A 27,595-nucleotide genomic window follows, 5' to 3' on the forward strand; every position below is an offset into this window, starting at 1 on the left:
GATAGATAGATAGATAGATAGATAGATAGATAGATAAATAGATAGATAGATAGATAGATAGATAGATAGATAGATAGATAGATAGATAGATAGATAGACAGATAGATAAATAGATAGATAGATAGACAGATAGATAAATAAATAGATAAATAGATAGATAAATAAATAGATAGATAAATGGATAGATAAATAACATAGTTATGGACTTATTTATAATAAAAGAATAACTTCTAACTAAGGCCTTTAGTGTTTAATTGTTCCAGTTCAGTTCTGTTATAATTCTATTTTAATTTTAGTTCAGTTCTTTTTCTAATTTTTTAAAAAAATGCATAATTAACAATCAGAAAATCATTCGACTCAATATTCTCGCTATTGAATTAATACATATAGAAGTGGACGTGTTTCAAATCAGAAATAAGTAACATATTTCTTTAAGAAAACTTGTATTCAAATTTTCTACAAAATCCCCTTAACAATTCGACATGTTATCATCGTAATACTTTTATTAAGCATAAAACTTCTTTGAAATTAAAATATAAATATTTCTATAGATAACAAAATAATTCATTCAATATATTTGATTAAAAAATGAGTTATTATTTACCTAACGTTATCACAACATATGATTCATTAATAATAGTAACAAAAGAAAAAGCGAGTCCCATTTTTAAACAAGAAACTGTTATAGTTTTAATTTACTTTAATAGAAAAGAAAAATTGCATTAATTTTCTTCTTGCAAACATTTTCTGGTTTCCCCCTTTTTCTTATTATTAACCAGAAAAACAAATTCACTACCAAAATAAGTTGAATTTCTAAAATTACCAAATTAACTGTTATTTTAACCTCATTTGTAATGAAAGTTTAAAAATATGAGACATGACTCATTCCCTTTCGGCATCTCCCATTGCTATGAATGAAGTTAAGCTGTGTTTTGTGAAAAAGTGACTAAATCTTGAATGTTTTGTTTTATTTCCGCATTTAATATAATAATGTTAAAAGTATTATGAGGCTTTTTGTTTTAAATGTTACTGCAGCTAGGCAACCTATAATTATGTATATGACCAACGATGTGTGAAGAAAGTAGTCATGTAGTATACAATCTCTGGTATAGAGACATTATGAATGGTATATAATATATATGTAATAGAAATTATAGAATGTTTTTCTTTATTTTAAGAAAAAAATTGTTTTCCTATTAGAAAAAAAGAAATACTAAATGCTATTCGTTTTATATTTTAGATCAATCGGGTAAAATTCGTATTTGGGATACGGTTAATAAGGAGCATATATTGAAAAATGAATTTCAACCTATTGGTGGACCCATTAAGGATATTGCCTGGTCTCCCGACAATCAACGTATTGTTGTTGTAGGCGAAGGACGTGAACGTTTTGGTCATGTTTTTATGACTGAAACCGGTACCTCTGTGGGTGAAATCAGTGGACAATCTAAACCCATTAATTCATGTGATTTTAGACCCGCTAGACCTTTCCGTATAGTAACAGGCAGTGAGGACAATACCATTGGCATTTTCGAGGGTCCACCCTTCAAATTCAAAATGACCAAACAAGAACACTCACGTTTCGTACAAGCCGTACGTTATTCACCCGATGGCAAATACTTTGCCTCAGCTGGTTTTGATGGTAAAGTTTTTATGTATGATGGAGCCACTTCGGAATTGATAGGTGAATTTGGTAGCCCTGCTCATAAGGGTGGTGTCTATGCTGTGGCATGGAAACCCGATGGTACCCAATTGTTAACCTGTTCCGGTGATAAGACTTGCCGTCTGTGGAATGTTGAGACTAGAGAATTGATCTCAGAATTTGTTATGGGCACCACGGTAGATGATCAACAGGTGTCTTGTTTGTGGCAGGGAGAACATTTATTAACTGTTTCGTTGTCCGGTAATATTAGCTACTTGGATGTTAATGATCCTTCCAAACCATTGCGTGTCATTAAGGGACATAATAAACCTATAACGGTTTTGGGTTTAAGTGATGATCGTAGCACTATTTATACTGGCAGTCATGATGGTGTTGTTACTAGCTGGAATTCTGGAAGTGGTGTTAATGATCGTGTACAAGGTGCAGGACATGGCAATCAAGTATGTAAAGATTTTTTTCAAAATAAAAAGGAACTTGTCATTTAATTATTGTTTTCTTTTAGATGAACGGCATTGCTGCTTGGGGTGATTTTGTCTACACCTGCGGCATTGATGATAGTTTACGTCAATTTAGCATTGAATCCAATGCTTTCACCGACTATGTAGTCAAACTAAATTGCCAACCTCGTGGTTTGGCTATACTACGCAACGAAAACATTATTGCCTTGGCCTGTGTCAAGGAAATCACTTTGGTACAAGATCAAAAGAAAGTCTTCTCTTTACCCATTAAATATGAAGCCAGCAGTATTACGGCCAATCCTGAAACTCTAGAAATTGCTGTAGGCGGTGATGATCAAAAATTACGTGTTTACTCTCTGAAGGGTACTAGCTTGGAGTTGAAATGTGAATTGGAACATTTGGGTGCTGTTACCGACTGCAGCTACTCACCCGACAATAAGTATTTGGTGGCTTGTGATGCTCACCGTAAAGTGGTATTGTATTCAGTAGAGGAATATAAACCAGCTCATAATAAAGAATGGGGCTTCCATAATGCTAAAGTTAATACAGTGGCCTGGTCACCTAATTCTCTTCTAGTGGCTAGTGGTTCTTTGGATACCACTATTATCATCTGGTCGGTGTCTAATCCAAGTAAACATACCATCATTAAAAGTAAGTTCTTGTGTTTTATAATTTCTACAAAAAAAAAATTAATCATTTGTTCGTTTTCTTTTTCCCACTAGACGCTCATCCTCAATCTCAAATTACTCGTTTAGTATGGTTGGACAATAATACTGTGATCTCTACCGGTCAAGATTGTAATACCAAAGTCTGGCATGTTGAAACCATTTAATTCAAATAAATGTGTTTCTTTATGCTCAATTAATTGTATCTTTAAAACACACACACACACAAAAATTATTAACTACAACTACTACTACTATTCATTTTTCTTGGCTTTCTTCGAAAGTTTTCATCTACTGCATTTTATTTGTAACTTTATATTCTCAATTTTGTCCTGTTATCATTACAACTACTTTCACTCCTGCCCTGTTTTACGTTTGCATTTGTTTATAATTATTTACAAAGTATTTAAAAAGAAAAGTTCGTATATTTTTTTATTTATTTCAATTTAAACTGTTTTGTTATAATTTTATGTTTCTTTTTTTTAATTGTAGATGTTTTCAAATTGCTTTAAAAAAACACAATTACACACAATTCTTTTCTATTCTAATTCTAACTACGTTTTTGGAAGCGTAAATTTTATATCAAGAAACAAAATAAAAAGAAAAAACATATTTTGCAATAATTTTTTTACAAAGTGATATATTTAAAACAAGAAAACAAATATTATGATAAAAAGGTAATGATTAAGTATATTATTTTTTAAGAATTTGTTTAATTTCTCTTTGTGTTTTATAGATAAACAAGTTATTCTTCAATCAAGTTTCATATTTAATCAAGATTCTATTCAAGACTCAAGATTTTTAACAAATTCAAGACTTTTTAACTCATCTAACTCTCTATCATTTAACGCAGTTCAAAAACTCATTTTTAATTTCATATTTTCATCTACTAACAATATAAGCAAGTTTTTCACAGGTATGTATGAAATCATCTTTTTTTTTATCTGCCTCTTTAAACTACCAAAATTTAAATACACCTTAACTGAAACACTATCTTTAAATATTTAAAATATAATTTGTAATGACTGAATTAGATCTATAGTTAAATATTTTTGTGATCCAGAAAGCGGATTTCTTTTTTAAACCGTTAAAGAGTAATTTCATCGATTTGATAGTTTTTGGTGTATTATTAAGGAAAATAAGTCTTTATGATCATGGTAGAACTGCCTTGATTTTTTCTTAATAATTGGTTAACAGTTTTATATGTAGTTAGTTTTATGAATATTTCAAAAACTATATAGCTGCAGACTACAGTGTATAATATAGTTTTATCTAAAGACTAGAATGTATAGATTAAACTAGAGACTCGACTATAGATAAGATTGTATACTATAATATAAACTAGACTAAAGTTTGAACTATATACAAAACTAGACTCAAGTCTATGAATGAGGCGACTGCGTATTAGACTATTAACAAATCCTTATACTTGTCTATATACTAGACTAAAGGCAAGATTGCAGATTAGGCTATGTGCAAGACTGTAGTATATACAAAACTTTTGGCTAGACTAGGAATGAGACTGTATACCACACTAAAGGCAAGATTGTAGATTATGTTCAAGACTGGAGGCTATGCTATAGACTGGACTATATTTTGTACTGTAGACTATAGGGAAGAATTTAGATTTGTAGACAAGAGTGTCTGCATTGTATGCAAGATTGTCTAGATTGTATGTAAGATTGACTAGACAGTATGCAAGATTAAATAGACCGTATGCAAGATTGGCAAGGCTGTGTGCAAGATTAACTAGACTGTATGAAGGATTGGCTAGACTGTATGCAATATTGACTAGTCTGTATGCAAGATTGACTAGACTGTTCGCAAGATTGAATAGACTATATGCAAGATTGACTAGACTGTATGCAATATTGAGTAGACTGTATGCAACATTGACTATACTGTATGCCAGATTGACTAGACTGTATGCTAGATTGACTAGACTGTATGCAAGATTGACTACACTGTATGCAAGATTGAGTAGACTTTATGCAAGATTGAATAAACTGTATAAGATTGACTATACTTACCTACTTATTTACTTATTAACTAAATAACTTACTTACTCCTATACTTACTGTCTTACATAATTACTTACTTACATACTTACTGTCTTACTTACTTAAATGCTTGCTTACTTACTTACTTACTTACTTACTTTCTTACTTACATCTAATCTTATTTTTAATAACAGTAAAAATCCGATATTTGGATGTCAAAACTAAAACACATTATCTTAATGACACGCTTATATAAACTTCACTAGTTTTTCACCAAACATTATTTCCAATAGCCCTACTCTGTTTTGCATTTTGATTACGTCTTCGCAGTAAAAGCTAAGTTTTAGTAAGCTCTAACTTTAGTAAAGGACCGGCAAACCGAATTGTAAAATATAATTGCAATTCGAATAAAATTTATTTTGAAATACATTATAGAGGTGACTCACCTTTCAATCAAGTCAAATCTTTCAACATTTTTTTACAATTCAAACTTTTTCGCAAACTTTTCCACCCTTTAAAAGTACAACACCATATCCATTTTTTTAATTCCAAACAATTTATTTTCAATATTATTTTGTTTTTTTTTTTAAATTTTAAAAGAAAACATAGTATAAATTTGTCTTTTGTGTGCATTGTGGTGTGTGTTTGTGTGTATGTAGTGTATAAAATTTGTTTTTTTGTCTTAACTTAAAAACTAAACTAAAGAGTGTAGAAAAAGTGTACAATGTTTATGTGATTCGAGTGAATGGTTGCATTTTTATAAACTTTTAAATAAACTAAAGGCTAGAAATAAACATCTCCGATGGCGAATAAAATTTGAAATAGGTTTCCTTCCTTCCTTTAAACTTTCATCAAAATTTTGTTTTTAATCTGAAGAGAATTTTTTTTTCATGTATTTATTAAAATCATTGAATTGTTTTGGGAATATTCGTGATAATAACATATTTAGGTCGCTTTAAAGGAAAACAAAATTGTTTATTCTTGCAAAGAATTATTAGATGTTGAGAAATAATATCAGTTAAAAGAGAAGAGTTCACGGAGTATTCGTGATTCTAGTCAATTTTGACCCGAGTCGGAGAAGAACAAAAAAAGAACAAAGCGAAACGTTTCCATTTATGCGCCATAGGAGTAAATAATTAACAAAAAAAAAAAAACATTTGTAAATAAACATAAATCAACTAGTAATTTAAAACTAAGATAAGCCTCCAATATTTTAAATATTAAATAATAGAAAAGGAATTATTAAATATAAGATAATAAGACAAAATTTAAGAAGAACTATTGTGTTGGGAGAGATAAAGCTTAAAAAAACTTTGTGAGAAGTTAGAAATTAAACAAATATAGAAAAAGACTAAAGACTAGACTGGACTATAGACTAGATTATAGACTAGACTATACACTAGACTGTAGACTAGACTATAGACTAAACCATAAACTAAACTATAGACTATAGATTAGACTATAGACTAGACTATAGACAGACTATAGACCAGACTATAGACCAGACTATAGACATACTATAAACTAGACTATAGACATACTATAGACTAGACTATAGACTAGACTATAGACTTGACTACAAACTAGACTAAAGACTTGACTATAGACTAAACTAGACTATAGATTAGACTATAGGCTAGACTATAGACTTGACTGTAGACTAGACTATAGATTTTAAACTAGACTATAGGCTAGACTATAGACTTGACTATATACTAAACTATAGACTAGATTATAGATTAGACTATAGACTAGACTTAAGACTTGACTATAGAATCGACAAAAGACTAGACTAGACTATAGACAAGACTATAAACTAGATTATAGACTATAGACTAGACTATAGACTAGACTATAGACTAGACTATAGACTAGACTATAGACTAGACTATAGACTAGACTATAGACTAGACTATAGACTAGACTATAGAATTTTAACTAAACTATAGACTAGACTATAGACTTGACTATATAGGGAAAATTGACTAGACTATAGACCAGACCGTAGTCTAGACTTTAGACGTGAAAATCTTTACTTCCTTCAAACAATAGTCCTTTTTGGGGAAAGTTTAAAAGTTTTTTTTTTTAACAAAGGGATGACTTTTTTTCAAATATATCACAGTTGGGACTAGACATTGGGTTGGTATTTTAAAAGTAACATATTGGTGGTGGTATTTAGCTAAATTGTTTTCCCAAAAGAAAACCTTAATTATATTTTAAAAAGTCCATAATCTTAAGTATTCAAATTAGGACTTAAGCTCGCTTCTACATTATTAGTATTCGTTGTAAGATCGTTAGGATTATGTGGGGATGTTGTTGTTGTATTGTTGTTGATGGGTACGGGAGAAGATTTCGTGGTTTCGTGTGAAGGACTACATTGTGTATTATTTAAAAGTGCAGAGGAGGTGGAGGTTGCAGAGCTTAAATTATGACTAAATTCTTTAGGGGGTAAAGAAGCCACTGAACAGTTTGGTGATGATTGTTCGTTGGTTTGTTGTTGCTGTTGCTGCTGTTGAGCTGCTGCCGCTGCTAAATGAAACTGATTGGGCATAAACATTTGATAGGCTGAACTTAATTGGGCGGCTGTTAAAGTAGAATTTTCATTACAATTTAAATCATTTGTTGTGGAGCTACTGCTGGTGGTAGAGGCTGTGGGAAAGTGTGTTAAAGTATTGGGTGAGGTGGGTGTTACCTCTCCTGAGGAGGGTGAGTTGTGAGCCATTGCTGCAGCATTTAACTGGGAGGCCAAAACCTTATTTGCCCTTTTCCTTCTGGCCTCAGTTTCACAGGGCGAAGGAGCCCCCGGGTGTCTGTAGGATACATGTTTACGTAAAGCATCCTTGCTACGAGAGACATGAGAACAAACATTACAGGCATATCTTTAAAGAAAATCAAAGAAAATTAGTAATTTGTTTAAATTGTTTTTGTTTTTACTTCAAACTAACCTCACATTTTGATGCGTTTCCAAATGCACTCTTAAATTATATTGATTGCTCAATTGTTTGTGACAAATAAAACAAGTGGCATATAATTTTGAGTTGGAAGGAGCTTTTGTTTGTGGACTTTGGGTAGAGCTTAGTTTTTCATTGGACATTAATCGGGCTGCCTCATTTTTTAAACTTTCATTGGCCACCTCCATGGTGCGAGCACAAGATTGAGCATATTTATCTAAATGTTGCTGCAGTTTTAATTGATCCTCCGGCGAGATATTATAAGGCAATTGTGAGTGCAAAGTATTAGAGTTGTCGGTGTGACCAGTGTTCGAAAAGATTGAAGATTTGCTATTGATTAAGGGCGAGGGAGTAGAGCTATAGTTTTCCATAGAAGTTTTAATGCTTAAGGGCGAGAGTTGTGCATGTAAATGTGTTGACAAGGGGGAGTTGGTTAAACTATCCGACGGCCCCTTTTCCAGTTTACTACTAGAGCTTGCTCCACCTCCGGCGGCGGTACTTGAAACACGTAAATTTTCCACTATTTTGTCGATACGTTTAATGTCTTTTTGCTGCTGTAGAGAATGTTGATTTTGCTGCATTTGTTGAGAGCTGAGTGGAGATTTCTTATCCAAACCCGAACAAAATCTTTTGGCCATTTGTAACTCTTCCTCAGAGTGCATGAGCGAGGGCAATAAGTCTTTGGGAGTAATAGCCATATTGGCTTGATAAAGATTACATTGTTGCTGATATTTGGCCAATAGCTCCGAAGTCTTGTTTAAGGCAGTTTGGGAAAAGTTTAAAGGCTGATGCATTAGATTCGGATAGAATTGTAAAGATTTCAAAAAGAAATTTTCCAAAGGAGAAGGAAATTTGTTAGATAAAAGAGGATTAAAATTGGCTGAGGGCAGGGAGTTATTTAAATTCGAAGAGACGGTGGGTGTGCTAGGCAAAATAAAGTTAACACTTGAGGAGGCTGCAGTGGGCGTGGGAGAAGGGGGCGTGGGTGATTTAAGTAATTCATCTTTAGGGCTATGTAAAGGCTCTTTGTCTGTGGGGGTTTTACAAGGTTTCTGTAACTAAAGAAACAAAAATTGTAAAAAGAAAAAGGAAAAAAATTAATTTAAAGCTAAAAAATAAAACTCACATTATTGTGCACATCTGCCAAACCCTTAATGCCTAACGTCTCGGCCAAACTCAAAAGCATGGGTATCTGTTCCTCATACACATTCACCTCACCGGAATACATAAACGTTAGCAACGATACTATGGCATTAAAAGTGGCTCCCGGTATTATAATAACCGGATGATGAGTCGATTCTAGAGTGCGAAAAATTTCCAAAAAGAAAGAACTGCAAGCACTTAAAACCACACGATGAGCACGTAAAGTGCGTCCCTCGGCTGATATAGTGACATCTGTTAAATGACTTTGATCAAGTAATACGGGCAGTGTACTTAATAAACTGGTCTGTAATTTAGACAAAAAAGAAAAGTAAAAAGAAATAGAACGAAATTTTTTTTAGGAATTTAAACAAATTCTGTTTTAAACTAAATGTAAATTTCTTTCAACACTTTGTTTTTCTTAAAAAAAAAACTCTTATTTTGTAAATTATTTGTTTGCCCTACTGGGGTATATATAGGTTTAACATTTAGTTTGTAATTTTATAGTATAAATTTGATACTTTTTCTGTCTGTCCTTCCTTGCTGCCTTGCTGGCAGGGCAAGGAATGAAAGATTATTTACCAACAAAAAAATATAAGAAACTTTAAGAGAAGGGTATTAAAGGGTTCGGTACAGACGTATATAGAATTTTTTACTTATTAAATTAAAAAAACAAACACAGACAATTTTTTTGAGTCCCTTTATTTCTTTTGCCTGCTGTCAATTTGCGATGTTTTTCTTATTTTTCTAAAAATTCTAAATGTAATTAAAACAGAAAATATGTTGTGTCTAATATTTGTTGCGAGTGTTTCCAAATATTAATAAATCTCATTTCATTAAAACTGTCCAAATATTTTCTTACACACATTTCAAAATATTGCAACAGCCAAAGTAGTTTTCATAAGTTTTCCTTCTGTTTTTTTGCATATAAATATGATTTTTATACCCTTCACCTTCGTGAGAAGGGTATATATAAGTTTGTCATTCCGTTTGTAATTTCTATAATATAATTTTCCGACCCTATAAAGTATATATATTCTGGATCCTTATAGATAGCGGAGTCGATTAAGCCATGTCCGTCTGTCTGTCTGTCTGTTGAAATCAGTTTTAAGAAGTCCCCAGATATCGGCGAGATCCGAATCTTCAATAATTCAGTTTGAAATGCTTTCGAGAAGATCGCTATTTAAAATCAGCAAAATCGGTCTATAAATAACGGAGATATGAGCAAAAATCCGAGACAACCTCTGAAAATTTCATCAAAAAAGCCACATTTTTTTCATGCTTTGTTAAAAAAGCAACAACAACACTGTAAATTGGATAAAGATGTACATGTGCGTGTGGAGATGTATTTGGTTTTATTCAGCTGTGTATTTTTTTGTATGTTCTGTTCTCACGAAGGTAAGTGGGTATAACAAGAACAAGGAGATAAAGCAGTAACATGTTGGTAATACAGCTGATATTTGTTTGAGGGTGGTAATACAGTTTGACGGCGGTATTACAGTACAGCGGTTAATATTTCTTTCTGTTACAGTTTATATTTATTTGTGTGGCATGTGTGCAGAGATACAAAATAAATAAAAACTGTTTTGTAAAACATACTTGGTGAAGGGTATATAAGATTCGGCACAACCGAATATAGAAATATTACTTGCTAAATTATATTTTAGATTGTTTGTTTGTTTTTTGGCAAATTGCTTGCACAAAATTTTTATTTGTATTTTGTTTTGGCTTTCCTGCGCTTCAACAGTTTTGTTAATTTTATTTTTACAGACAAAATTTTGGATTGTCGAATACACCAACAAACAGATACAATCTTTAGCTATTTGCACATTGAAGCTCATCCAAATTCGATGTATTTTTTTTTATTTATTTAAAAATAAAAATTTTGTCCCATAAGCGACAAAAATTTCCTAGTAAAAATCCATTGCTTATGGACACCACTACAAAAAAAAACAACTAAAACAAATTATTTTCTTTTTTTTCTTGTGTATAAAAATAGTATTATTTTGGATATTTATTTATTTTTCTTTTATAGCAAATGACATTTTGAACATTTTTAGTAAGCGCAAAATGTCCAGTCATTTGACAACTTTTTTTTTTCAAATTATACAAACATTTGTATATAGAAATGTATGTGTATGTGTGTGTTTTTATAAATAAATTGAAGTGTTGTCTTGTGCATATATGTATTTTAAATGGGAAGAGAAAAAAATCCACATATTATAAGCGAATTTTATGGATTTTTATAAAAAAAATAATGGAAAACTTTTCCAAAATTTTTTTTTACTAAAGAAATGGAATTTTTATGAAAAATTCCCAATTTTTTGTGATTATTTTACCTTTTAGATTTAGATTTTAATGAAAATTTAATTATTTTTATCAAATAAAATGTTCAGCAAACTTTATAAGCCGTTTTCTATATAAAAAAAATTTCTTTACAAACTATCTTTACTAGACAATTTTCTTTGAAAAACATTTTTCTATATATATAACCGTTTTTACTAGACATTTTCTATAAAAAAAAACATTCTCTACAAAAATCTACATAACATTTTTCTATAGAAAACAGGCTCTACATGATATTTTTATATAGAAAACACAAGACATTTTTCTAGAGAAGTCTCTACACTAATGTTTTTCTAAAGGAAACAGTCTCTACATGACTTTTTTCTATAGGAAACCATCTCTTCAATACTATTTTCTGTAGAAAACATTCTCTACATGATATTACATTTCTTTCAAATCATTTCTTTTTATAGAAGTCTCTACTAATGTTTTTCTAAAGAAAACAGTCTCTACACGCCTTTTTAATAGAAAACAATCGCTTCAATACTTTTTTTCTGTAGAAAACATTCACTACAATACTTTTTCCGGTAGAAAACATTCTCTACAATACGTTTTTCTAAAGAAAACAGTCTCCACTTGATATTTGTCTATAGAAAAAAGTCTCTACAAGACGTTTTCCTATAGAAAAACAGTCTTCACAAGACATTTTTCTATAAAAAAAAAAACATTATTTAGAAGAAATTCTTTAGAAAACTGTCTCTGCAATACATTTTTCTCTAGAAAATAGTCCATAATACGTTTTTCTTTAGAAAACATTATCTACAAGACATTTTTCTATAAAAAAAGTATATTAAAGTTGTTGTTGTTCGATAGAAAACATTCTCTACAAAACATTTTTCTACAGAAAACGGTCTCTACTAGACATTTTTGTATAGAAAACAGTCTCTACCTGACATTTTTCTATTGAAAACATAAAAAGTTATGTCTATTCTATAGAAAAGACGTCTTCGCAAGTTGTTTGAGTGTCTTCGCTTAACTTGTTTTCAGCAAAGACATCTACCATAAAGCCATCAGTAGAGAAGTCGATATTCTATGTTTTCTTTCAATAATCTTTTGTAGTCAAACAGACAGTTTGGCACCGCGGAACAACAAAGTTTTGTTGACACACAAACATAAGAAGAAACTGTATGCTTAGGTTGTTTCATACTATATATAAAAAATGATATTTTACCATCACTGTCCAATCATTTTTTTAATTTTCTAATTAAATTAAAAATTTTTAATTTTTTTTTTCATAAAATTTTTTACTTACCTGATGATTATGCCATCTTAAGCAAAATTGTTGTTGATTTTCATTGTTGTTATTATTTGTTTGTTGTTGCTGGTGCTGATGTTGTTGCTCTTGTAATTTTTGTGTTAATTGTTGTTCTCTAGACGATTGTTGTTGTTGCTGTTGCTGCTGCTGTTGGCGCAAATTCGTTGTTGTTGCATTATTATGTTCCATAATTTAATTTTAATATAGTTTGTTTTTAAACATATATTTTAGAATTTATAAAGATTTAAGTCATTAAATGGACTATAAAATTTTAAATTTACAAAATATTTTATTATTTTTTTTTTTTCAATTTGGCGCGCAAACACATCACGCACTAACAAAAAATAATAACAAAAACAACAAGAAAAACATTTGAAAGATAAATCATCAATGACATCAATAAAATGCCTGTTTTTTTTTTGTTTGTTTTGTTATTATGTGTTAAATAAGTGTGTTTTCAAAAAGAAAATCTTTGAAAGAGAAAGAGAGAGCTATTTTCTCTCTTTTATTTATATTAACTGTTTATTTGTTTTGTTTTGCAGTTTCTTAGTCAAAATTTGGTTTTTCCTTTTGTTTTGCAAAGATATTCTTGTATAGAGAAAGTTTGTGTTTTAAAAGAGAGAGAGAGAGGGAGGGAGTAAGATGGTAAGAGTATGAGTAATTTAAGTGATAAGCTAATCATTTATTAAGTATACGTCGTGTGGTATATAATGATAGCAAATGAAATATCATCACTTATTGATAATAATTTATAGAAATTTGTGGAAATTACAAATAAATATACAAAATTAAAGAATTTTTCTTTTTTAAGTTATTTGTTTGTTTAGGAACTAATCTTTAATTAATATAAATTTAGTTTTAATTGATTTTTCCTTTTTTTTTTTTGATATTCAAAAGTTTGTCAATTTATTTCAATTGTCAAATTTGTTTTTTTTTTTTTTTGTTCAAAAATTTCTTTCGCTTAAATCTCTTTGTCCACCAGAAACTGTTCTATATGTTGTGGATTTATATTATTTTGTGTTGAAATACTTAGATTTTGTAATGCATGTGTATTTTCAGTATTATATATGTTTTTTTTTGTCCGAGGGCTGCTATTTTTACCGGTTCAAGCAACAACAACAATTGCATGTATTAGCCAATTTTAATTTAGCGAATGCATTTTTTTGTTTTTCCTTCAGAAAATAAAAATCTTATTTTTTTTCTAATGGCTACACAATAAGTCGTAAAATACTTGGAGACACCTCAATATTTTTTTGAAATTTATTTAGGATAGGCGTAGTTTTAGGGGGGGGGGGTGGTGGTCTGTTGAATTTAAAGTGATTTTTAAACACTTTTTTTTATAGAAATGATTCTATTTCAGACTCTCCTCTATGTTTTATAATATTATTTTGTCTTACACTTTGCGAGATGAAAATGTCTTTGAGAGTTCCATTTAGTTTGAAATGTTATTTTGTTAATTTTCTAAAGAAAAACGTTTCTGCAAGACAATGTTCTATGGGAAAATGTCTTTGCGAAACAATTCTTAAGAAAAATGTTTCTGCGAGACATTGTTCTATGGGAAAATGTCTTTGCAAGACCTTATTGTATAGAAAAGTCTTTGAGAGATCCATTTCTTTTTAAATATTACTTTGCAAGACCTTCTTTGAAGAAACATTTATTTGCGAGTCTCATTTCTTAACCAATATAACTTTACGAGACCATTTTTAAAGAAAAATCTTTCTACGAGACACTGTTTTATACGAAAATGTCTTTGCGAGAGAAAAAATCTTTAAGAGTTCCATTTAGTTTGAAATTTTATTTTGTCAGATCTTCTTTATAGAAAAATGACTTTGTGAGACCTATTTCTTAACAAATATAACTTTCGAGACCATTTTCTAAAGAAAAATGTTTCTGCGAGACACTGTTTTATAGGAAAATATCTTTGCGAGACACTATTCTATAGAAAATAGTTTTTACGAAACACATTTCTTTTTCAAGTTTCTACGCGAGACTCTTTTCTATAGAGCAATCTCCTTGCGACATTATTTACTGTAGACAAATGATTTTGCGAGATCTTTTAATTTCATTATGAATTTGAGAAACGAGACTATTGCGAGACTATTTTCTTCAGAAATGTTACTTTGCAAGCGCTTTTTTATGGAAATTTCTTTTTTCGAGACATATTTCTTAAGAATTGTATCTTTTCTTATTTTTCTATAAAAATGTGTTACCTCTATAGAGGTATGTATTTGCGAGACTAAATTCTAGAAAAGTTGTGTCTTTACAAGACCATTTTCTTCAGAAATGAGCTTTTACAAGTTCGCGAGACCATTTTCTTCAGCAGTGAGCTTTTATAAGTTCGCGAGACCATTTTTTTCAGAAATGAGCTTTTGCAAGTTTGCAAGATAGAAAAATGTATTGCATGTTTGCGAGGCGTTTTTCTATAGAAATTCCAAAGCCTACACTATTAATAAATGTATTTGCGAGACTTCAGAAATAAGCTTTTACAAGTTCGTGATACCATTTTCTTCAGAAATAAGCTTTTGCAAGTTTGCAAGATAGAGAATTGTATACATTTTTCTATAGAAATGCAATACCCTACTCTAATTAATGTTCTTGCGAGACTAATTTCTTTACGAGAAGTACCTATGCGAACCCCTTTTTTAATTGAAGTGAGTCCTGCTCGAAAATATCCTTCGATTATATGTATATGCGATACTTTTTTTTAATAGGTCCCTATTTTCTATAATAATATGATATTTTCCTTAGAATTGTGTCTTTGCAAGATATCTTTTTAAGGAAGTAAAGGAAGAATAATGTCTTGTAGGGAATGTTTTCTAAAGAAAAATGTCTGGTTGCGAGACTCTTTTTTTATAGAAGTGTTTCTTACAAGGCAGTTTTCTTTAGGAAACTGTATTTGAGAGACCTTTTGCTAGATAAATTTATGTTTGTGAGACTTTTTTACGCATTAAGTAACTTTGCGAGACGCTTTTATAAGAAACATGTATTTGCGAGACCCTTTTTTCTGTAAATATGTGTTTACGAGATCCTTTTGTGTGCAAAAATGTACATTGCAAGACACTTTTCTATACAAAAAGTATATTTATAAGAAACTTTTCTTTACAAAAAGTTTCTTTGGAATATAAAGTCTCAATTTCATTACGTTCCCCTTCCCCTTTTCTCCCCCCAGGAACCTACAACTCTGAAACTAAATACAGACTAACTTACATACAAACGTATGCATTATGTACAAAACTGCATTTACAAATGTTTAGCATATGTATGTATGTATGTATGTATGTATGTATGTATGTATGTATGTATGTATGTATGTATGTATGTATGTATGTATGTGTCAATGTGTATGTTTGTGGATATGGCCCAACTGCATGTGTAGTATATCTATGTAAATGTATCATCATCTTCATCACATCTAATGAATAAAGGAATTTTTTTCATTCCAATATATTTTATTTGAAAACTACTAGATTCAGCTGAAAGGTACAACCAACTAATACACTTATTGCAAATGTTTTGTTGTTTTTTTTTTTTTTTTTTTTTTGTTATTTTGAATTGTTATTTAGCTGGCTGAATGGGTGACATTAGATGGATGCTGTTTTAGCTGGTTTGCTTGGCTAGGTTTTTTTCTTCTTTTTTTTTTTTGTCTTTTAATTCAGTATTGTTTTGTAGTTTTTGTAAATTTTTATTTATTTTTAAAAATTTGTGCTATTTCGTAAATATACATACATAATCACATTAGCCAAAATCACATTGACAAGTATTAACCGAAAAAGAAAAACAACAACATCAACAAGATAAGTCCCCCATCAAAGGTAATACCCACAAAGATATTTACTGCACTTAACTAACTACTACTACTACTACATATACAAAAACAAATTATTAAAACTACAAATCCCAAAAATTTTGCTCACACGAAACAAAATTTTGTTGTCTTTCTAGTTCCAGTCACATAAAAGTGTGTGAAAATGTTCTTAGTTTCTTTGTTATTTTCAAAATAATTTCAAATTGTTGTCAACTTGTCTGTTTTACTAATTTTTCATTTTCAAAAATTGACTCATATTCTCCAGGTTTTTCAACTTTGAGTTTTCTTTTAAGAGATTTATATATTTATATTTAATTTTGTGTGTCGTTTACAAAAATAGATTTATTTTAAATAGTATTTGCTTTTGGACAATGACAGCTAAGTATTGTTGTATTAAGTTCTTTATGGATTTTTTTTATTTGTTTCAAAAAGATACTTATTTTTGTGCTAATGACAAAAAATTTTTTTCTCATGTAGCTATTATTTTTTATAGATTATATTTTATATGTTTCTGTAAGAAAAATTTCAAAATTTTCCTAAACAAACATTTTGTTCAGCTGGAAAAAAACAAAGTATACAAATTGGGGAAAAGCCTACAATATTAAAAAGGAATAGATTGTCTAGTTTTGGAGTAAGATCTATGAACATATACAACTTTCTACAATTATATTTTATAGAAAATGATCTTGCAAAGAAATTTTTTTTAAAGAAAGTATCTCTCTCTATGGAAAAGGGTCTTGTGAAGACCCCAAAAAGCCTATTTATAGAAAAAGCATAACATTTTTTTATAGATTTTAATTTCATTAAAATTATCGAACAAAAATTTTCCATAGAGAAGATTTTAAACAAATTTTCAATAGATATGAAGATCATAAACTTTTTGATAGAAAAGTTGCTTAGATTTGTTAAAAAACATAATTAAATTGTAAAAATCATTTTATTTGAAAATTTGATCAGATTCGAAAAAAAAACTTTTTACAAACAAAATTTGATCACGAAAACATTTGCGTAAAATCAATCAGAATCTAAACGACTTTTTACAAAGAAAAATTTAATAAAATTCTAAAAAATTTTTTTACTAGAAAGTGGATTAGTGGATGAATAAAAGTTGATCAGATTTTGAGCAGAAAGAAGATCACGATCATAACAACATTTTGATAGAAAAAATTATTAGATTTGATAAAAAATTTATTAGATCTCAGCAACTTTTAACTAGAAAAGTTTGTTAGATTCTGAACCACTTTTTATTTAAAAACTCGATCAGATTCTGAACAACTTTTCACTAGAAAACTTGATTTAGTTCTCAACAATTCTCTGGAAACGTTGATCTTATTATGAAAAACTTTTTACTAGAAAAAGTTGCAGATTCTGAACAACATTTTACTAGAAAAGTTTATCTGATTCTGAACAACATTTTACTAGAAAATTTGATCAGATTCTGAAAAACTTTTTACTTCAAAACTTTATAAGATCTTGAATAGCTTGTTATCCGAAAAATTGATCAGATTCTGAACAACTTTTTACTAGAAAAGTAATTTAGATTCTGAACAACTTTTTACTAAAAACGATGGTCAGATCTGAAAAACTTTTTTTCTTGAAAACCTTATCAAATTCTGATCAACTTTTTAAATAAAAACTTAATAAAATTCTGATCAACTTTTAACTTGAAAACAGATTCTGATCAACTTTTAACTTGAAAACTTGATCACATTCTGATCAACTTTTAACTTGAAAACTTGATCAGAATCAGATTCAACTTTTAACTAGAAAACTTGATCAGATTCTGATAACTTTTAACTTGAAAATTTGATCAGATTCTACTCAACTTTTAACTTGAAAACATGATCTGATTCTGATCACCTTTTAACTTGAAAAATTGATCAGATTTTGTTCCACTTTTAACTTGAAAACTTGATCAGATTCTGATCAACTTTTAACTTGAAAACTAAATCAGATTCTGATCAACTTTTAACTTGAAAATTTGATCAGATTCTGATCAACTTTTAACTTGAAAACTTGATCAGATTCTGATCAACTTTTAACTTGAAAACTAAATCAGATTCTAAAAACGTTTTTCTTGGAAACATGATTTGATTCTGATCACCTTTTTAGTTGAAAACTTGATCAGATTCTGATCCACTTTTAACTTGAAAACTTGATCAGATTCTGATCACCTTTTTAATTGAAAACTTGTTCAGATTCTGATTACCTTTTTAATTGAAAACTTGATCAGATTCTGATCTTTTAATTACATTTAGGAATGAATTAAAACGAAAAACTTTAGCAAATTTCTATCTTTTGATAATGATCGTTAGTATTTGATGGTTGGACAAGATCCTCTGTCGTCTATTCAACAAATATTTAATTTAAATCTCAAATATAGAACATGTATGTATAAAACTCCTTTTCAGAGTACAATCTTTAAATAACGACGGCTTCACCACTACTGATCGTCAGAGTTTTAATATTTTATTGATTTCAACTTAAAATTTTTTCATAACTACTGACGTTTGGTACTGATCGATCTTCTTAGAGAATATTTTGTATAAAACTCTTTTTCAGATAACAAACTGATCACTGATCGTCAGAGTTTCATAACTACTGACGTTTGGTACTGATCGATCTTCTTAGAGAACATTTTGTATGAAACTCTTTTTCAGATAACAAACTGATCACTGATCGTCAGAATTTTAATATTTAACTCATTTCAACTTTTTTTTATTTATTTACTATCTTTATTCTAGTTTTTCTTAAATATCATTCAAATTATTAATGAAATAATGAATGAATATAATTTCTGGATATCTTTTGGCAGCAATTAGATAAGTGACTAATTTTGAATTTTTCAATAGATTTAAAAATATTACAATAAAATTTGTAAAGATCGATGAAGAATTTTTTGAATGAAATTGAAATTTAGTGAATTTTTTTCTAGAAATGTGAAAGGTTTGAAATATCCTTGTTTTTATAACATCTTCTTTTTTAAAATATTTGATTAAAGAGAATTTATATTATTTTTTTTGATTATTTATTTTTGTTTTAAATTTCTTTGTTTAAAACATGTTTGAGCATGTTTGTTTGATTTTGTTGAAAATATTAATTTTATATTTAGATAATTGTATCACAGTTTCTATTTGATTTTTTTTTAGTTTTGAAAGTATTTTTGAAGAAATTAAATTTTGTTTAAAATTTAACTTGAATATTCGTTTTTTTTTTCAATAAAAATTTTTTCACGTTTAATAAAAATTTAGTTAATTTATATATTTTTCATAATTTTTAAAAATTTTTTAATATAACACTTTTTATTTTGAATTCTTTTACCAAAGTTTTTTGCAAATTACAATTTTTTGTATTTTTTTAATTATTTAAAAACACTTTAAGATTATTTTTATTAAAAAAGATAATTGATACTTTTTTAACAAAACTTTTTTTGTAAAATATTTTACAATTTATTTGAAATTTTTAAACAATTTCTTTACATAATTTATTTTATTTTTAATTTAAACTTTTTCTTTTATAAATTTATTACTTTGCTCTGCTATTTATATCTGCATTACTGTAAACTTTTAGTTGTTTTTTAGTTAGTTTTTTACATAAACTTTTTAAACGTTATCTAAAACAAAATCCGTTACATTTACTAGTTTATTCTTTCTTTTATATTGAAAAATCCATTACGTTTTAGTTTTTCTATTAAAAAATATGTCTTTTTGTTTTTTATATTATTTTTTTTTTTTGTGTCGCTTAATTCGAAATTTTCTGCGTGTCCACCACCTTTGTATCGTGTTTGCTCACTTCTAATTTGCCAAAATTTCTAGTTTGTCTGAGGTTGGAGATTTCTTTTTTCCCAAATGTCCAATACATTTCGTGCCCCTTTTTTATTTTTTTTCAAAGAAAATTTTTTTTTTTTTTGAAAAAATAAAAGAAATAACAACAACAAATACTACAACATCAAAATCTGATCATTTATTTGTTTTTATTATGTAGAGTATTTTAGTAGTTGTTTGGCTTGTGCTTTCTTTCTTTTTTTTTTTTTTTTTCTTAAAAAAAAGAGACATTTTCTTCGTTTCTACATTCAATGGTCACACTTTCATTTCAATATTTTATCTCTTAGTTTTCATTTTATCTAATGCTTAATAATTTGAAATGAGAAGATTTTTGTTAAAGTAAAACAACATTAGATATTTTGTTTAAGGAACATGATAAATTTGTATAATTTTTAAGCTTTTTGAATGGATTTTTTTGGAACCAGAAGGAAAGAAAACCTGTTTAGGAAAGAAAATTTCGTACATTTATTTTAAAAATTTTTTATTTTTGAAAAATGCAAATGTTTTAAGATAAAGTCATAAAATAGATCGATAGAAAAATACAAATAATATAAACAATTTTACATTAATTTTACTTTAAACTTAATTTATAAATGTACCACATATTACTTCAGCTTTTGGCACACAACGCAATTGAACCCAATCAAAAGCCAAACCAAAAGGACACCGTTTAATTTTTACAACACCATTAATACACTCATAATAGTAATAACAATTGAAAGGATAAGGAATTTGATATGTCTGTGATGGCAAACACAAAGGATATATAATATTTTTTAAGGCTTCTTCTTCTTGTGTATTAATATCCTTAGCTCCTTGCACTTCAGCTAATATCTTAGGGACATTGAAAGCCATTAGGATCAATAAAGTTAAAATTTTTATAAACATATTGTTTAAATTTGGTAATTGTTTTCTTTACGGAAATTTATCAATAACTAAATAAATCGTGTTATGTTTTCATATTTATATATATATATATATGAAATCTGACCTAGTATGTATGTAATCGTGTAAAAGATTTTTTTAATTAATAATTGTTTATAGGTATTTTATCAATGTTTTTAAATATTCTTTTACGACTTTCTTAAATATCAGTTGCAAGCGATTACTAATTAAAAATTATTTACGTCTGAAAAAATTTAATTATATTTTTAGCAAAAAATTGAAATTTTTCTTAATCATAAAGAACATGTACAGCATTTTACAGATAATCTATCTATCTATCTATCTATCTATCTATCTATCTATCTATCTATCTATCTATCTATCTATCTATCTATCTATCTATCCATCTATCCATCTTACTATTTATCTAACTAACTATCTAACTATCTATCTATCTATCTATCTATCTATCTATCTATCTATCTATCTATCTATCTATCTATCTATCTATATATATATATATATCTATCTATCTATCTATCTATCTATCTATCTATCTATCTATCTATCTATCTATCTATCTATCTATCCATCTATCTATCTATCTATCTATCTATCTATCTATCTATCTATCTATCTATCTATCTATCTATCTATCTATCTATCTATCTATCTATCTATCTATCTATCTATCTATCTATCTATCTATCTATCTATCTATCTATCTATCTATCTATAGTCTAGTCTAGTCTATAGTCTAGTCTATAGTCTAGTCTATAGTCTAGTCTATAGTCTAGTCTATAGTCTAGTCTATAGTCTAGTCTATAGTCTAGTCTATAGTCTAGTCTATAGTCTATAGTCTAGTCTATAGTCTAGTCTATAGTCTAGTCTATAGTCTAGTCTATAGTCTAGTCTATAGTCTAGTCTATAGTCTAGTCTATAGTCTAGTCTATAGTCTAGTCTATAGTCTAGTCTATAGTCTAGTCTATAGTCTAGTCTATAGTCTAGTCTATAGTCTAGTCTATAGTCTAGTCTATAGTCTAGTCTATAGTCTAGTCTATAGTCTAGTCTATAGTCTAGTCTATAGTCTAGTCTATAGTCTAGTCTATAGTCTAGTCTATAGTCTAGTCTATAGTCTAGTCTATAGTCTAGTCTATAGTCTAGTCTATAGTCTAGTCTATAGTCTAGTCTATAGTCTAGTCTATAGTCTAGTCTATAGTCTAGTCTATAGTCTAGTCTATAGTCTAGTCTATAGTCTAGTCTATAGTCTAGTCTATAGTCTAGTCTATAGTCTAGTCTATAGTCTAGTCTATAGTCTAGTCTATAGTCTAGTCTATAGTCTAGTCTATAGTCTAGTCTATAGTCTAGTCTATAGTCTAGTCTATAGTCTAGTCTATAGTCTAGTCTATAGTCTAGTCTATAGTCTAGTCTATAGTCTAGTCTATAGTCTAGTCTATAGTCTAGTCTATAGTCTAGTCTATAGTCTAGTCTATAGTCTAGTCTATAGTCTAGTCTATAGTCTAGTCTATAGTCTAGTCTATAGTCTAGTCTATAGTCTAGTCTATAGTCTAGTCTATAGTCTAGTCTATAGTCTAGTCTATAGTCTAGTCTATAGTCTAGTCTATAGTCTAGTCTATAGTCTAGTCTATAGTCTAGTCTATAGTCTAGTCTATAGTCTAGTCTATAGTCTAGTCTATAGTCTAGTCAGTCTATAGTCTAGTCTATAGTCTAGTCTATAGTCTAGTCTATAGTCTAGTCTATAGTCTAGTCTATAGTCTAGTCTATAGTCTAGTCTATAGTCTAGTCTGTAGTCTGGTCTATACTTTAGTCAATAGTCTGGTCTATAGTCTAGACTATAGTCTAGGCTATAGTCTAGTTTATATTCTAGTCTATAGTCTAGTCTTTAGTCTAGTCTATTGTCTAGTCTATAGTCTATTCTATAGTATGCACATGAATGTTTCCCATGAAACATTAACAATTTTTTTTTTTTTTTTTTTTTGCTAGACGTAAACAATAGATATCTAAATAACAAAGTCGTAGTATAATATTGTTTTTAAAGATATGGTAAATTGCCATATGCATGTTCTTAACTTGTTAACAAACGACAAATTAAAACGTGTAACATGATCTCATTTAAGACGCTATCATGAAGTGGAAAAAAAACCTTAATTTGCAGATTTTTACCAACGATTATATAAATAGCAAACAAAACATAATTTATACAGTTCTTCATATATATTTTGAAAGTTAACATTGAAAGTAAATTTCGAAATGGGTTACAAAATTCTAACTATAACTCTGTTAGTATTAGTTGCATTTCACATGCCTAAGAACTCACAAGCGAAACAATATGTTTCTCACAAAAACTGCAATTATATGAAAAAAGGCACTATCATAGCAAATCCTGCCAATTGTAGTCAATTTATTATATGCAATGGTTTACGTTCAACTTTGGGTGAATGTCCAAAGGGACAATATTTCAATGAGGACATGTTGTCGTGTAATAAAAAAAATCCTATACAATGTCGTGAGAAGATTATCACCACTACTGGCAGTACAATTTCCAACACCGAAGAGGAAAAAGTTAAAGAGAATCATACAGAGGCTGAAAATTTTATACGACCATTTTGTTTTCCTTCACAAACTTATTACATTCCATATCCTTTCAATTGTTTCTACTATTATGAGTGTAAAAATGGTGTTTTAACACTTAAACGTTGCCGTCTTGGTTTTACTTTTGACTGGATTAAGCGTCGTTGTGTATTGTCACAAGCTGAAGCGATATGTTATGTTTATGGCCAATAGTTATTAAGTTAAATGTTTAATTAATGTTAAATTTTATATAATTAATTATGATTCTATTTATCCTTTATCTTAGCCATTTTATTGGCCTAACCAGAACATGTGTAAGTTATGACTAATGACAAGAAATACCTTCAAATATAATCCACAACCTAAAATTCATAATAAAATACTAGAAAGCAAAAAAAAAACCTACAAATATTAAAAGCTAAAATGCTACAAAACAAATGACAACAATAAATTGTATTAATTTCCACAGACCCCAAGAAAATACAATAAATAAATTTCAGCCTGTATCTGAAAGAAAAACAAAAAAAAAAAAAAAGAAAAGAACCAGCCATACCAGCAACAACATTCAATTAAAAATTTTGTACATGCGATTACAAAATTTGCGAAAAAAAAAGAAACGAAAAACATAAGAAAATTTACATTTACAAGAAATTTAAATAAGTGACAATACTTTAAGGCAAAATGCTGAAAAACAAAAACAAACAACAAACGCATTTATAAGACCCAGAAAGTATGAATAACCAAATCAGAGCCAAACAAAAACTACACATAAACCACCTCCCTCCATATCAAAAATCCACCATCCTCCAAGTTGTAAAATTTATTTAAACAAATAATGTTTTTAAATAAAAGTGTGTTGTGTTCCCTTCGGTTCCTTTATGTTAGAAGATTAGGTAGTTTTGGTTTTATAGATGACTTTGTAACATTTAATTTTGTTTTATTTAAAATTTTCTCTTAATTTTTTTATAGTTTTAATGAGAATTTCTTTTTTAAGAAGATTTTGCCAATTTCTACGTCTTCTTTTGACAAATTTCAAGTGGGAAGAGTTTATTTTTAAATGAGAACAGCTTTTTTACATTAAAACTACAATTCTTCAATTCACAATCAATGTCGTATCGTTGTAGAGTTGTAAGTCATAAAAAATAAAATTTTTTGAAACAAAAACATATTAATAATAAAAATATTACAACATACTACGATACAACCGTACAACTCTGATTGTGAATTGTTAACTTATTAATTGCTTGTAATATTTTTATAAAAATACATATGTATGACCAATTCACAATCGGTGTTGTACGGTTGTATGTCGTAATATTTTTAAAAATTTGTTTTTATTTTTAATACATTTTATTTGAAAAGTTTTACTGACATACAACGCTAATACGTAACGACATCGATTATGAATTGGACAATTGTTTTTATGAATTATTTACTAAAAATTCAAATGGGAACAGTTTATTTTGTTAATGGGAATTATGTAAAAAAAATTAAAAAAATCATAAACTATTTCATAAACATTGACATGCAACAAATTGTTTAAATTATGCAGATTTTAAGCGAATTTACAACTGGGAACAGTTAATTTTGAAGTGGGAACAGTTTAGAATTCTAAAAAAACCAACATTCAATTAGTAAGCTTTACAAAGAAAATTTCCTAGAGAATTATTAATGTTTAAGCAATTTTTAACCTGGAAACTGTTTAGTTTAAAGTGGGAACAGGCTTTGCAATCTCATGAAAATTTCCTATTAATTATGAGTTTTTAAGCCAATTTTCAACTGGAAACAGTTTATTTTGCAGTAGGAATAGTTTAAAATTCTAGGAAAATCAACACGCAATTAGTAAGCTTTACAACACCAGAACATTTCCTAAGGAATTATTTACTTTTAAGCAATTTTTCAACTAGGAACAGTTTATTTTAAAGTGGGAACAGTTTAAATTTTTTGGAAATTGAATAGATTTTTAATAGGCTTTTCAATCCCGTGAAAATTTTCCATTACTTATTAGTTTTTAAGACAATTTTCAACTGGGAACAGTTTATTTTAAGGAGGGAACAGTTTAAAATTGTTAGAGTTTGAATAGATTTTTAATAGACATTGTAATTACGTAAAGTTTTCCCAATAATCGTGCGCTGGTGAACAAATTTTCAACTGGGAACAGTTTAGTTTTAAATGGGAACAGTTTGAAGTTTTTGGAAAATCAACACTTTTGCAATAGATATTGCGTTCCAACAAAAATTTTGTCAGAATTATGTACTTTTAAACAAAATTTCAACTGGGAACAGTTTACTTTTTAAAGGGAACAGTTTAAATATGTTGTAAAATCATCACGTATTTGATATGAATAAAATTCCAATGAAAATTTCCACTTTTAGGCAAATTTTTAGTTGGGAACAGATTATTTTTTAAGTGAGAACAGTTTTAAGAGTTTTATGGCACGGGCAATGGGAACAGTTTTTGATATGAATAAAATTCCAATGAAAATTTCCACTTTTAGGCAAATTTTTGGTTGGGAACAGTTTGTTTTTTAAGTGAGAACAGTTTTAAGAGTTTTATGGCACGGGCAATGGGAACAGTTTTTAAAAATCCCACGGAATAATGCAATTTTAGGCAAATTTTTAGTTGGTAACAGTTTATTTTTTAAGTGAGAACAGTTTTAAGAGTTTTTTGGGAACAGTTTTTTTAAAATCAAGTCTTTCATAGAATATCTGTTATAATTAAATTTAAAATTCTACAATCTGTTCAAATGGGAACAGTTTTTTTTACCACTTAACATCTTTTTATTATAACAAACCCTTTGTAAAGCTATTATGCCTACTGTAGGATGCTTTAACAGACTAGAACAGACTAATGTTGCTTAATTTTATTAAATATTCGTTAAACATTTAAGAAAAATTATATTAAAAAATTATTATAATTAAATAAGAAAAATTTTTCACAACATTTTGTTTTCATCTAACGATCACGCCAAATATTATAATTGTGGAATTTAAGTAGATTTATTTTGTATAAAAACATTCATTTACTAAACTCATTTTGTGGTCTTTTTAACACAATTGGCTTGGTTTACAAATTGTATACGCTTACCACAAATAACATACACAATATGTTTTAATTTGACGAAATGTTTTAAAGAAAGAAATTTAATTAAACAAAAAAATCTATTGTTTTGGCTTTTAATGAAAAGGGTGTGCAGATGATGATCTTGTTGACAAGGAAAGATTTTAAAGATTAATGTGAAAAATTTGTAAATATTTAAAATAAAATTTTATTAAATTACCCTGTAAATCTATAAATAGTTTTAATGTTTTTTTTTTTAACTGAAATAATTGAATAAAAACAAAAAGTCCATTTTCTGGCTAAACTAGAAGAGCTACAGCCAAAAGGACAAAAATCTGTGATCACTTTCATTTTCTTCCAAAAATCGATTTTTTGATCACTTTTATTTCCCACCAAAAATCGATTTTTTGAGTGAAAACATAAAAGTCAATTTTCTGACTAAACTAGAAGAGCTACAGCCAAAAGGACAAGAATCTGTGATCACTTCTATTTCCCACCAAAAATCGATTTTTTGAGTAAAAACATAAAAGTCCAATTTCTGGCTAAACTAGAAGAGCTACAGCCAAAAGGACAAGAATCTGTGATCACTTCTATTTCCCACCAAAAATCGATTTTTTTGTGAAATCATAAAAGTCCTTTTTCTGACTAAACTAGAAGAGCTACAGCCAAAAGGACAAAAATCTGTGATCACTTTTATTTCCCACCAAAAATCGATTTTTTTAGTAAAAACATAAAAGTCCATTTTCTGGCTAAACTAGAAGAGCTACAGCCAAAAGAACAAAAATCTGTGATCACTTTCATTTTCTTCCAAAAATCGATTTTTTGATCACTTTTATTTCCCACCAAAAATCGATTTTTTGAGTGAAATCATAAAAGTCCGTTTTCTGGCTAAACTAGAAGAGCTACAGCCAAAAGGACAAAAATCTGTGATCACTTTTATTTCCCACCAAA

At 28.5% G+C, this 27,595-nt stretch overlaps 5 protein-coding genes across 6 annotated transcripts in view; 4 read left to right on the plus strand and 1 right to left on the minus strand.

The window, feature by feature from the left end:
- Window positions 1-1,233: 1,233 nt before the first annotated feature.
- LOC111682729 (actin-interacting protein 1) lies at window positions 1,234-3,409 on the plus strand. Its single transcript, XM_046952905.1, has 3 exons — window positions 1,234-2,103; window positions 2,166-2,772; window positions 2,844-3,409. Exons 1-3 carry the CDS (start codon window positions 1,405-1,407, stop codon window positions 2,951-2,953), a joined length of 1,416 nt encoding a protein of 471 aa, XP_046808861.1. The 5' UTR covers window positions 1,234-1,404; the 3' UTR covers window positions 2,954-3,409.
- A 174-nt stretch (window positions 3,410-3,583) lies between these two features.
- LOC111682736 (uncharacterized protein KIAA2012) overlaps window positions 3,584-27,595 on the plus strand; it is a 53,073-nt gene continuing 29,061 nt past the window's right edge. The window contains exon 1 of the mRNA XM_046952907.1: window positions 3,584-3,702. The gene's annotated coding sequence lies outside the window, so the exon portion shown is untranslated. The remainder of the gene's footprint in view (window positions 3,703-27,595) is intronic.
- LOC111682750 overlaps window positions 3,627-27,595 on the plus strand; it is a 51,438-nt gene continuing 27,469 nt past the window's right edge. The window contains exon 1 of the mRNA XM_023444747.2: window positions 3,627-3,702. The gene's annotated coding sequence lies outside the window, so the exon portion shown is untranslated. The remainder of the gene's footprint in view (window positions 3,703-27,595) is intronic.
- Window positions 6,706-20,076, minus strand: LOC111682734 (myb-like protein P). 2 transcript variants are annotated; one of them, XM_046952903.1, is made up of 5 exons: window positions 19,813-20,076; window positions 12,476-12,739; window positions 8,864-9,184; window positions 7,732-8,789; window positions 6,706-7,665 (listed from the first exon to the last, which is right to left on the minus strand). In XM_046952903.1, exons 2-5 carry the CDS (start codon window positions 12,665-12,667, stop codon window positions 7,020-7,022), a joined length of 2,217 nt encoding a protein of 738 aa, XP_046808859.1. In that variant the 5' UTR covers window positions 12,668-12,739; window positions 19,813-20,076; the 3' UTR covers window positions 6,706-7,019. The 2 variants fall into 2 exon arrangements, with proteins under 2 accessions (XP_046808859.1, XP_023300498.2); XM_023444730.2 differs by having other exon boundaries at window positions 6,707-7,665; window positions 7,732-8,795.
- Window positions 23,244-23,977, plus strand: LOC111682747 (peritrophin-1-like). The gene has a single exon (XM_023444744.2). The coding sequence runs from the start codon at window positions 23,264-23,266 to the stop codon at window positions 23,795-23,797; it is 534 nt and encodes a 177-aa protein (XP_023300512.2). The 5' UTR covers window positions 23,244-23,263; the 3' UTR covers window positions 23,798-23,977.

This window comes from Lucilia cuprina, chromosome 5 (genome assembly GCF_022045245.1).
Source record: "Lucilia cuprina isolate Lc7/37 chromosome 5, ASM2204524v1, whole genome shotgun sequence".
NCBI classification, from domain to species: Eukaryota; Metazoa; Arthropoda; class Insecta; order Diptera; family Calliphoridae; genus Lucilia; species Lucilia cuprina.